The 13,006-nt window shown below is 36.5% G+C and overlaps 1 protein-coding gene across 1 annotated transcript in view; it reads right to left on the reverse strand.

Moving 5' to 3' along the window:
* The window catches only part of CSMD1 (CUB and Sushi multiple domains 1), a gene marked incomplete at its 5' end in the record, with an annotated part of 372,382 nt that overhangs the window by 210,293 nt on the left and 149,083 nt on the right, over positions 1-13,006 (reverse strand). Inside the window, 2 exons of the mRNA XM_008574770.1 lie at positions 5,172-5,241; positions 9,024-9,142. Coding sequence (XP_008572992.1) covers positions 5,172-5,241; positions 9,024-9,142 — 189 coding nt within the window. The remainder of the gene's footprint in view (positions 1-5,171; positions 5,242-9,023; positions 9,143-13,006) is intronic.

The raw sequence follows: 13,006 nt of genomic DNA on the forward strand, positions 1-13,006 counted from the left end.
GGTTAGCCCATTTAATGTTTGTATTCTAGCCAGGCATCAGACTGGCTTCAGCTTATCACCTGCTATTTACTGAGTGGTAGTATTGGTGACTATTCATTGATCATTAACTATGTGCTACCTACTGTGCTGAGAAAAATATATTACATCACTTAAATCTCATAACAACTCTAAAAAGTTGGTATTATGACTACCCCACCTTACAGATAAGGAAAACAAACTTTGAAGAGATTAAAAACTGTCTAAAGTTATATGCCTGGTAAACTGCACAGCAGAATGTTGCTCCAGCTCTGCCTGGTTCCAGAACCCAAGTTTTAACCAGGACATATTACTGTCAGATTTGTTTTCAATTCTGGAATGCAGTTAACTGTAACCACTTTCTCCCCAAGGAATTGTACGTTGTCATGATGCATTTGAAAATAAGCACCTGAATCTGGCCTTATCTTGGTTATTCAGATGTTGTAAGATTATATCTGAGGTTTCACTACAAAGAAACATGATCAATTTAATAACACACATGCCAAATGACATACATTGGAGCCTATGAAATAATGACATCTGGCCTATTAAGATGGCAATTTTTTATATTTCAAACTAATAATGTAAATGATTCCATTTCTTTTCAGAAAACCACATGAAAAGGCTTTATTCTTATTCTAACAATGCTCTCATTAGGCAAAATATTTTAGACAAAATGTTTTTTGGAAGCCCTTTTTCAGAGGTCCCTCAGGACCTGTTGTGGAACCTTTGTTTTATTTGTTTTTTTAATCATCCAGAAGAAAAACTTTATTAATCCAGAGTAAATTTAATATGAGGAAATATGTAAAATTCAAGTCTACTGAACATGTTAAATATTCAAGCCATAGCATCATATTCTGGGTTTCAAACATTGTGTAAATTAAAAAATGTAAGTTACAAAAATTAAAAAGTATATTTTGGGGGTGTAAGACATAATTCCAGAAGAGTCTTGGACAACATCAACTTTGCCTTTATTTAGAGTATAACATCTAAGGGTGATTTCTTTGTGGGAGATATCAAGTATTTGGGAGGGTCAGTTCTGGTTTGCCCTTTGTCCGTGAGTCTGTGAACTTTGTTGAAGACACACTAGTGTCCCTTTGTGGCACAACTAAGTATGTTTGATAATAATACCCCTTCCCGTATGGCTCTCATAACCTGCAATGGGAGTAGCTATGGCTACTCAACTACAGGGAAGACATAAATGAAAAAGGCCAAATCAATGATGAAAACAGGAAAGCAAGGGTAAAAGAAAGGTAACATTTCCAAAAAAAGGCCTTTTGATTTCGAGCAAGCTTTCCATACATGCGGAATTATAAAATACAAGCATCCATGTACATCTCCATCTGAGGACTGAGACAGCCTTGCGTGAATGCTGGCAAGGTGTCCGTCATCAATATTACTATCTGTGTTTACCACAGGCCAACTCTCAGTATGGTGGGAGACTCACATGCACACATCTCCTGTCAAACATGCGATAATCACCTAATCACCAGAGTATGTTGTTATGACCACACGTAATCTGTTTTTGTTCGTCTAACAAGCTAAGAATCAATGTATGAGCATAAAAATAGAGCTTCCAAAAGACAGGTATCGATTGTTTTGCTTTGCAATATTTTCAGAACTCCACCTCCGGACTTGTATTTTACATTGGTTCAATGTGACTGTCAGTATCAGCCTTCTTCTCAGTGCTTACCTGTCCTCATTTGGCCAACTCCTTCCTCCTGCTGGGCACTCTCCCTCCATGCCAGGCCCTTTCTTTTATAGGTAAATAATGTCTTTAGAGAGTTATTGGTAAATACGGTACTTCTAAAGGCCAATGTGTTTATATCTAGAAAATAGCTAGGAACCTTACATTTTACTGGATTTATATATCTCGTTTCATGCAGATTCCTGTTTTGTTTTGTTTTGGGTAAGAATATATCGAATTTTTACTCAAGAGCACAGGCTATGCTCTGCTGAGGAGCTCCATGGTGCTGCGACACAGGGAGGTGTGGGGCCACCTGCTCCATTGTGAATGCCAGCTTGGCCGTGGGACCCTGGCAAACTGCTTGACCACTCTGGGGCCTGTTCTGATATTCAAAACAGTCAATACTGTTTAAGATCTGAGAACAATGCTTGACACTTAGTAACCTCTAGAGCAGTGGATTTATATATACCGTCTTCATTAGTACTACTATTTAAGAAAAAAATAAAATAGGACATGAGATTTCCAGAAACTAATAAGTAAAATATTGCTTCACTACAGATTTCTAATACTAAAGTGTCCCAGCTTGGGTTAATCTAAAGCTAACAGTAACAAAATCCTTCCAATCTCTCAAATCAGTCTTTGAGATTTATCATGGGTCATGTGTAAGAAATGCAAAATCTTTCTCCATACCTTGAAAAGAGTTACAAGCTGATGTATTTTCAACATTTGCTAACATATGAGATATGTTAAATGTAAGATGAAAGTCAATTATATTTTGCTAAGATAACTATTCAAATAAAACATTTCCTTACATAATATAGAGTGACAGAGATAGCATTTTATTTGACTGAATGCCTGCTGGGAATTGATTTCATTTCAAGGTTTAAAATATTTCAATTCCTAAGTTTAAGGAAAAGCTTTTCATTTAAAAATAAACAAGAAGACTGATGGTCTGAGTAAGTGAAAGGCGGTAGTTCCTTCCTTCAAGTCAAGGCTGGGATGTTAAATCTTCATACAAATAACTTCATGTTTTTCAGTGATATATTAATGTAGGCATTTATTTTTACCTGGAAATAACTTTCATAAACTAAGACACTGGCCACTAAGAAACATTTTCCACTTGTAAACAAATAACAAATATGCTATGGTAAGTGGAACATGGACAGGCATTTCCTCAATGAGACTAACATAAAGGCAGAGGTTTTGTTTGCTTTACAGGTTTAGTGTGGTTTTATTTTCCTCTGTCACAATTCCATCCGTGTGCCGTTCAAGATAGCTAAATTGTACATTATTAAAAGCCATTTAATACCCAAGATTTGTTCAAGATGTGGGAGAATTAGGCTGTCAAAAAATGTCACAGAGAGGAATTACCTTGCTTTACCACCAACACACTACGCTGTCATATTTTTTGGCAAAATGAATCCTAAGCAGTATGTGAATAGCTCAGAGGACAGTTTTAAGGATCTACTGTGGCCTTTAAAATTGCCTGCATTTTTCCACATAGTCTGGCCTACTTTCTCCTGAAATGCCATCTGGCAGTATGGGGCCTCTGGGGCTAGCAATCTGGAGAAAAGGGGGTTCTGAGTGTGGCCCACAGCAAGACCTGAGTGTCGAAAGACTATGAGGGACTTTTAAAATGTGGCCATTACAATGACCCATGCTCTCTGACAGTCATTCGTTTACTGATCAGCCTTGAATTGAAATTCTTGTGCACCTGCTATGTGCTGAAGGTCCAGTGATGAGTGGTGCCTAACTCTGTCACCAAAGTCCTTGGAGATTATAGGGAGGGCAAGTTAAATAATAGTGCTTTTATAGCTCCACACGAAGAGGTAGAATCAAGTGCATGGTGAGGTGCTGGCCCAGGTAGGGATGATTAATCACACCTGAAGGTTGGAATCTGGACAGGGCTGGGATGAGGGGGAAGCTAAGGAGACACTTCCCTTAGGTGTGAAATTCAAGAGGGTGCCTAAACTCTCCAATACTATTTTAACGAAGTACTTGAAAAAATTAAAATTATTGCAAAAAATCGATGATGAACAAAATATCGACATTTTCAATAAAGACGGTCAGAATTACTGATTGTTCCTTTTGCCTCGGGCTCTACCACAACTAGCACTGTGCTGAATGCCGAGAAGATGAGGGAAGGAATCACAGAGGATGATTAGATTCTTAAACAATGAGCAGAACTCTGTTGGGAGAAAGAAAGGAAAAGAATACGAGGCATTGGGACAGCGTATGCCATGAAGGTGTCAGCTGGTGTGGTAGACCTATAAGCCATACAGAAAAGCTGGGGCATGTTACTTTGGCCAGGGGGACTGGGTGCAGAGTAGGCAGGAAACCGAAGGACTTTAAGGGGGTAAATGTTAATAAGCTCATTCCCAAGCTAAAGTTGGAGCATTGCTGAGCTATAGTTTAGAACCCTGTGGATACAGTGATTTAGAGGAGGGGAGGCATTAGAAATAGAAATCACAAGTGAGGATGCAGCCACGTGGAAGAGTTGACATGAGTGAGAAATCATTTCAATTTGGTGAGTAAGGGAGAAATCTGAGATAACACCCAGATTTGTGGTTTAGTCAAAAACGGTGCATGATAACGGCACTCACTGAGGACGGGGATCCAGGAGGGGATGCGTTTGAAGAAGCTAATTCGTATGTGCGTTGGGTGTTCTGAGTGTTAAGTGACCCACAATGATTATGCTGAGACAGTACCTGACAAGTTCGTATGGTCACCTGAGCCATAGATGTAGATTTCTGAATTGGACAGCAACATACAGGTGCTGCGTGAAGCTCTGGCCAGGTGAGGGAGATCAAAGAGCACCCTGACATTGCTGGCCTTTGCATTTCAGGGACTTCCTGTCCTGGGGGCAAACGATCATCACCTGCGATGCCAAGGGAATGATTAAAACTCCCATCAGATAATCTATGGTAAAGTTCATGGAAACTGAAGCATGGGTTCTTCCTCTTTAAGTACAGTGTCTGAAAGGCCTTTCCTCAAAGAGACAGGCAAGACACAAGAGCAGTCACTGGGTCATCTGCAACAGGAAATATAGTCCACCTTAAATCACTAACTTGTAACTCCGAATTTTGTTTCTAGAAACTTGGTTTTCTCGAGACTGAAGGCCTATACAGGAAACTGCTCAGACTTTCAGACCAGCTATATTCCTTCCTTCCTATAAATACACTGTCCTTCTGATACAAATGTAATTTGAGCTTGGTGCCTTGAGCTGGCAATCCAGTCCATGCAGGCTGACTCGGAGGTACCGAAAAAGCTGAGCTACTGCATCCAGTGGGAGAAGATGCACCTTAAATTCTTGTGACACCTCTAGGCATTATGTTATTATTCTATAACAAATGTTTTGAGAGAAATTTAGAAGGCCATCATTTGAAGCCCAAGAGAAGAGCAAGTAGGCCATGCATGTCACTCATAGTATGTGCGCACGGAAACACAGTCACGGAAGGTATATCCATACCAATGCAGAGGGGAGACGGATAGTTCCAACGACGAACTGTTCCTGGCATACAAGAAATGTGGGAACGGCCCTGTTTAAAAGAAAATAAAATAAAACTCACATAACTGAAAATAGAGTATTTAAAGACTAAACACTCATATTTGTGAGAATATCTATACTTCCTTCACTGTCCTTTTTTAAAAATTACAAATGTAAATAAAATTCAGAAATCATAAAACAAATTTCTGCTAATGATTATCAAGGAATCCCATATTTTGAATCAACATAGAAAAAAAAATCATTCTTTCTGTTTGCTAAAAACAAAATCTTGCAATGTCCCTTTAAATAGGCGATAGTTCTGCCAGGCTCCTTTCCTAATACTTAAAGAAGATTAATTGAACTGGGCAAAGCACATCTTTTTTTTTTTTCCTTCCATCATCAGAATTTACAGCTTTTGGTCAGAGAGGCTGAAAATGATTCACAAATACTAGCTGTTGATTAGAAGGGTAAAATGTCAGTGATACATGGTCTACTTATGAAAAGGTAACTTCCATGATTATCTGTGGTTACCAGTGACATGATCACCACAGTTCAGCAACAAACTGGGTCAGTTCTTCCTTTATCATGGAAAAGGAGACTTGATATTCATTTCATTACTAGACAGCCTCACAACTTGTCAAATTAATATGCCTGCAAAGAAATTAATCCTCATCTCTCATGATCTCTTTGTCCTTTAAATATATGAAGTTTTTAACTTTCAACTTTCAAAAATGTTCTAGTCTTACTCCTTTAAAAATCAACTATCAGAGATTAAATTCAGAGATATTTTGTGCTAAAATCTCTCTTATAATTAAAAAGAAGTTAATAAATGGGACCTCTGTGTGCAGTATATTTCTGATTTTTCCTTATTGTGACTCAGTGGTCTTATTGACCAGGCTTACTTATCTCATGAATTTCCATTTGTCACCCACAATTGGCATGGGGGCAACTGAAAAACAAATCTTTAATTCATGTTAAATAATCCCAACCACATTGGGAATGCATCAAACAAGAACTTGCACTAATGCAGTTATCAATGGCAAATCGATTCCCTAAGCTTAGGAACATTTCATGCTCAATTCATCTGCCATAAAACTCATTTTCTCATACTTCTTGATATTTTTAAAAGGAATTACAGTAAAGGAAGTCTATATTTATCTTTAAAGAAGATATTCTGGATGTTTTTGCTGCTATCACTCACACTGTGTATATTCTCTGATTCATTAAATAATCTTTAATAAATTTCTTTTTGCAGTATGGATAAACATAAAGTGCAAAAGCTCTTAAAACTCTCTATTGAAGAACAACAAGAAAATAGTCATTTGTTATCAGTCTAGGTCATATTCTGCTATTGATTCAGGTACCAACATTTTAGATGAGTGATTCCAGTTGATATTATTGTAATGATTCAAAAACAAGACAGGACCCTGTGTATTTGTTTACTAGTTTTTACTCAAATGGGAATTTTCTTTTTTATGTTTTAAAAGAACACTAAAGTCTAGAGAAGCTGGAAATCACAAACCATTCAAATATTTAGGATTTACTTTCAGTGTGTGATATCATGGCATGCCTATGAAGCTCATGTATTTATAGACATTTATGTGTGAACTACACCAGACACTATGCTTTCCATGTAATTTATGCATGCTGTCATTCCAAATACACTAATGTGTTAGTGAAATTGTCGGTTGTTAGCAATTTTTAAAAATCCACAATTCCGTTTTGCTCATGTGAGTGATAAACAGCAGTTTGCAAACTCAAGGCTTAACATTGTTTGCAATGAAGAAAAACGTAGCTTGTTTGCATTTGAAAAACAGAGGTAACAAGTGGTCTGTTTGGACTTTGCAAAAGTCTATCTGCAGGCCTGTATCTCTAAGCAGCATATTAAACAATTCATTCTAAGAAATTCCTTTACTGAAGAATCCTTTCTATTACATTCTCTGAGAATTTCAATATCACTTGTAAAAGAAGACTAACAGAAAATACAAAGTCACATCGTCAAGTAAAAAGAGGAACATCCATAAGCAAGGGCAAGTATTAAAATATGGGAATTTAATAAAGAGAAATTGATTTTACATGATTTCAGTCAATTATAATGCAAGCTCCCAATAAAGTCATAAAACTGGCATGTTTGTATACATTGAGGTGTCCCTCTAAATGGAACCTTTGAGTTATGACGCATAATCATTTATACTGAAACATGTGACACAGGAAAGCTGTGACTTAAAGAATCAGCCTGTATAGTCTTAGTGTGCTTGGTTAGAAACTTATTTAGATAGCAGAACTCTCAGGAGAGCTTTCTCATGATAATTTCTCTACAGAAATTCTGGTTCTATGGTCCATCCTGTTGCAGAGTAAGAGCAATTAGTGTAGAGCAATTAGCAATTACCAAGATCTACATTACATACACTGTGGGCATTGTGGGCTTGTTTTTACAAAAGGGACTTTACATACTGATAATTGTTTGTGTTAATAGGAACAATCATTTTCATTTACTGATGCGTTTTAGGTATCTTACAGATATTTTCTCTCAGCTTAAAGTTTACATCATATGGTACATATCATATGGTTAATCGGGAATCACATGAGATTTTCTGTATGAAGCACTGGGTGCAGCACTCCATCAGCATTCAGTATTTGCTAGCTGCTGCTGCTGTTGTTACTTGATCCAGTTCTACATGACATTTACACCAACATATATGCAGAAATTGAATTATATGCAATGGTGATATTTCACTGCTGTATTGTTGCAAGTCTTTTCTGATGTTTGCTTAGGCTATTTTATTTAAGTTGTTACAGAGCATGGCTAAAAGAAATGTTTTTGAAAAACTATAAGCTTCAATGTTATAATAAACATATAGCAGAAACAACTATATTACCTGAATTAAGTAAAGAGTAGAAACATCAATAGGCTTAAATATTTCTCCTGGACTTTGGAATATACATGTTTAGATTATCAATTTTCATTGTTGGCAAGAAGATTTATAAGCATTATCCCAAATGATAGAAACTATTGTGGGAGTAAGTTTGTTCATATTTAAACCAGGAAAAAAAAAAGACTAATCTTGCTATACATTAGTTTATAAAATGTTTATAAAAACTTTTACGTAAAATCTTTAGAACACAAAAAAAGGGTTTATAAAAAATTCTTCTTAATATTTTTGAAAATTATTTAAATCTACTATCTGAATGTCTTATTTACCTAGCACAGTCTAATGACAAAGTCTAATGATGATTTAATGAACTGAGTCATGAGAACAGTTTGCAAAGCAGGACAAGCACCTGAGTCAGAAGCATATCTGATAAATGGATGCCAGGGTAGAACTTTAAAGGAGATAGTGTCAATACTTTGCTGCTAGAATGTTCTCTACATAGGTACTGGGAGAACATACATTTTGAAATAAAATAATAGTGAAAAATAAAATTATTAGCTCTGAAAGGGTACTTTATCATTTAGAAACTATTTTCAAATGACGACTAAGATTACCAACATGTATGATTTAATATGAATAGTTGATTCAAAAACTAAGTGAGGAAAATATTTCTCTGAGTAAATTTTATATAAATATATATATACACACACACACATATATACACACATATATGGGTAAAAATCTAGGACTTTAGCTTTAAGCCAGCTGCCTAAAGATCACCATGATGAACCTAAGTGAGGAAAATATTTCTCTGAGTAAATTTTATATAAATATATATATACACACACACACACATATACACACATATATGGGTAAAAATCTAGGACTTTAGCTTTAAGCCAGCTGCCTAAAGATCACCATGATGAACCCACTTTATCACTGAAACACAAGAGAAAGATACCTGCAGGGTGTACCCAGGCTCGCACTGAAAGGAGAGCACATCGTTCACCATGTATCGGTCTCCTATTTTGATGCCATTGCTGGGAAGGGCTGGCTCTTGGCATGCAGCAAGACCTACAGCTATAGAAATGCAAAGACAAACACTGGAAATTAACAGTATCAGCAATATTCTTACTGTTTAAAAAATAAAATTGAGTTTTTTCTATTGCTCTCTTCATGTAGAAATGAACTTTAACTCTTTTTCTTGTTATCCTACCAAGAAGCCCTTAAGTAACTTTAAATGGAAGTTATGAGCTTACTCTTAAATATTAATTTATTTCATTTGCATCACACAATGTACAAGGGCTTTTCTTTAAGTAAGAAAACTTGTTACTTTAATTTTAGTATAAACACTCTAATTCTATTGCATACACATTTTAAAATAGTCTTTTAAATTATGTTTCCTATTATATGCAAAACCCCAAGATATTGCTTTATTGTTTTTGTTTTTCAAGCATACTTAGCAGTCTTTCTAAAAAAAATTAAGTGTGAAACTGGGAATTCTGTTCTTCTAGTAAAACGTAATATGAAAACAAAATGTTTTATATTCAATATCTCTCTCTTCTCTCTCTTAAGGACAAAAAAAAATTCTCATGAACAGTCTGTTCTTCAGAAAACATGAACAATATTTACAGACCCTAAACCTAATGCTATAATCTGGCATTTTCTTAGATGAAATTTCCTTCAGTTAAGGCACTCAAGATTTAAAAAAACAAATCCATCATATAAAAGACAACCAATAGAATGGGAGAAAATATTTGCAAAATATACATCCGACAAAGGATTAATATCCAGAATATACAAGGAACTCAAACAACTTTACAAGTAAAAAACAAACAACCCAATAAAAAAATGGGCAAAAGAGCTAAGTAGGCAATTCTCTAAGGAAGATATACAAATGGCCAACAGTCATATGAAAAAATGCTCAACATCACTCAGCATCCGGGAAACCATATGACCCAGCTATCCTACTGCTGGGAATATATCCAAAGGAATGGAAATCATCAAGTCGAAGGTATACCTGTTCCCCAATGTTCATTGCAGCACTCTTTACAATAGCCAAGAGTTGGAATCAGCCCAAATGTCCATCATCGGATGAGTGGATATGGAAAATGTGGTATATCTACACAATGGAATATTACTCAGCTATAAAAACGAATGAAATACTGCCATTTGCAACAACATGGATGGACCTTGAGAGAATAATATTGAGTGAAACGAGTCAGGCAGAGAAAAAGAAATACCACATGTTCTCACTCATTGGTAGGAGCTAAAAATAAACAGATTAATTCACCCACATACACACTCACAAAAAACCGGGGGAGGGGGAAGAAGATATAACAACTATACTTTTTTGAAGTTGTTACAACAAGCAAATGGAAAGGACATTCTTGGGTGGGAGGGGAGAGAGGGAGGTGGGAGGGAGGTGTCAGTGATGGGCCATAATAATCTAATGCATTGTATATTGACAAAATAAAAATTTAATGAAAAAAAAAAAAGAAAAAGTTATACTGCAAAGGATGAACTACTAAGCCTAAGCAGATCAATAAATATGCCAGTGTGGTTCATCTCAAAAAATAATAATAATAATAATAAATAATAATTATTGTTCTTTGCACAGTAAACTACCTTTTATATCTGTCTGATTTGGAATTTAGCCTAAAACATCAGATAAATTAACTTTAAGTATTATTTAACATGGATACCTCTTTGTATAAACCCTATCATAAGAATAAACATAATATGCAGTGATGGTATTTTATAGAATCAAAAATTCATTTTGGGGCCGAGCCCGTGGCGCACTCGGGAGGGTGCGGTGCTGGGAGCATGGCAGCACTCCCGCCGCGGGTTTGGATCCTATATAGGGATGACCGGTGCGCTCACAGCGCTCACTGGCTGAGCGCGGTGTGGCCAGTCTCAAAAAGGATTAAAAAAAATTCATTTTGATTGGTCAAAGAGTACACACTTTCAGTTATAAGATGAACAAGCATTGAGATTTTAAAATGTACACCATGACTGATGATGGATGTGTTAATTATGTTAATTACAAAGTGCATCTGAAATGGCACTAAAGACTTGTTGATTGCAAATAATCTTTTGCATTATTCTACCTTGTCTTGAAGCAATAGGGAGAAGGGTTTCTCTAGAGGATACCAGCTTCAAGTTCTTTACATGACCCCTTGGATTTACACTTTAGTTCTTGTACTTAGCCTGAACATGAATGAATCTATCAGGCTAGCAAATTGACTGGGACTCTTAGAAAGGAGGCTGAGATGAGGTAGGTGGTTAGGACTTTGGTTAATCCAGAGGCAAAATCCAGTAAGAGATGGGAAGAACAGGTCTATGCAGGGACAGCCACATCACTGTGGTGTGGTTGCATGCTGAGGATGTAGGCTGCCTGCACTACCCTCAGGGCTGGGCCACATGTGTGGGCAATGCAGCTGACAGACAAGACTTTCTCTGCTACATTCATGCTTCACTGTCCCATTGCACTTCACTTAAGAAAACCTACACAAATTCAAACATAAAATTATTAAGAATTTCAAGACAGATAACAGCACGCATGGGACCCAGTGTGACCCCACACAGTGACAGCTCATGAAGCAGGCACTGTGTCTAGTCTACAGTGTCTGTACAGACAGCCCTTGGAGATTCAAGACAAAGGAGTAAGGAAACACACTGTACTGCCTCTATATGCTAATCACTGTGCTAGATAATCACTGTGCTATAACTCGCAATAACCTCATAACTGGCCATCTTTTTCTGATATAAAGCAAAAAGCAAAGTGAAGTAAAACTGGCTGTTCAAGTTGCACAGGCAAATAGACCCATGTGCATAAACCCAATCTCTTCAGCTTTGGTTAGCTAATAGTAAACCTCCTCTACTTCCTTGGTGTGGGAGCCTGTAGGAACTGCACACTCTCAGGCCCCACCCAAGACATCCTGAATCAGAATCCACATGGTAACGCCATCCAAGACTACTCACCAGGCTGCCTTACTTTCCCCCAATCCTGAGAAAATGGAACAGGGAGAAAGAAGTGTCTTCATTTCACATTAGTGGAATTGTTCATTCAAGAATACCATATTACAGAATTCAAGCCAGAAAAGAAACGAGTGCTGCATAAATTAGCTACATAATTTCAAACCACAGAACATATCGAGTCTATATGGGATGAGTAGGTATGAAATGTGTAATAAAGTTTTTCTAACTGAAATAGATTTTTCTGTAAATAACTGTATTTTTAAATAAAACACCATATGCATTAAGCAGCAATATGTTTTATGCCTAGTACAGATTTTCAAGACGTGGGGTTTTTCATAGAAGACAAAACTGCTAACTATGAAAAAATACAATTACTTAGGTCTTTAACTTGTTTTATAGTATAAGTCTAAAACCTCTCTCTTTTTCTAACTTTCTAATATAGATTACAACTACATTTAAGTTCCATCTTTTTTTCCTACTAGATTATATTAGCAGGATCATCTACTGTATATCACTTAGTTGTTTATTTCACCCTGAAAAAAATATGCTTAAAATATTATTGGTACAAAATTTCTAACTACAATTGAAAATACTAAAAGTATAACTTATGATGATTTCACATCACCGTCATTTTGGGATACATCAAATATACACCAGGCAGAACAGAGAATGAAGACTATCATAACTCAAAAATGTTCTAAAAAAGAGGGGAAACATTTTCAAATTAAAAAAAAATAAATGTGACAAATATTTCAATATTAAATTGCAGTTACTAAATTCCCACCCTTTCTTTTTTTTTTTTTTTTCCTTTTTGTCTTTTTTTTCATGACCGGCAACAGATTGCAACCCTCAGTGTCACGCCCATACTGGACCGGGACCGGCAACGGGATCGCAACCCTCGCTGTTGCGCCCGTACCTTGCTCAGCCAGTGAGCGGCCGGTCTGTATGTGGGATCCGAACCCT

Source organism: Galeopterus variegatus, unplaced genomic scaffold, assembly GCF_000696425.1.
Source record: "Galeopterus variegatus unplaced genomic scaffold, G_variegatus-3.0.2 Scaffold1099, whole genome shotgun sequence".
Classification (NCBI taxonomy): Eukaryota; Metazoa; Chordata; class Mammalia; order Dermoptera; family Cynocephalidae; genus Galeopterus; species Galeopterus variegatus.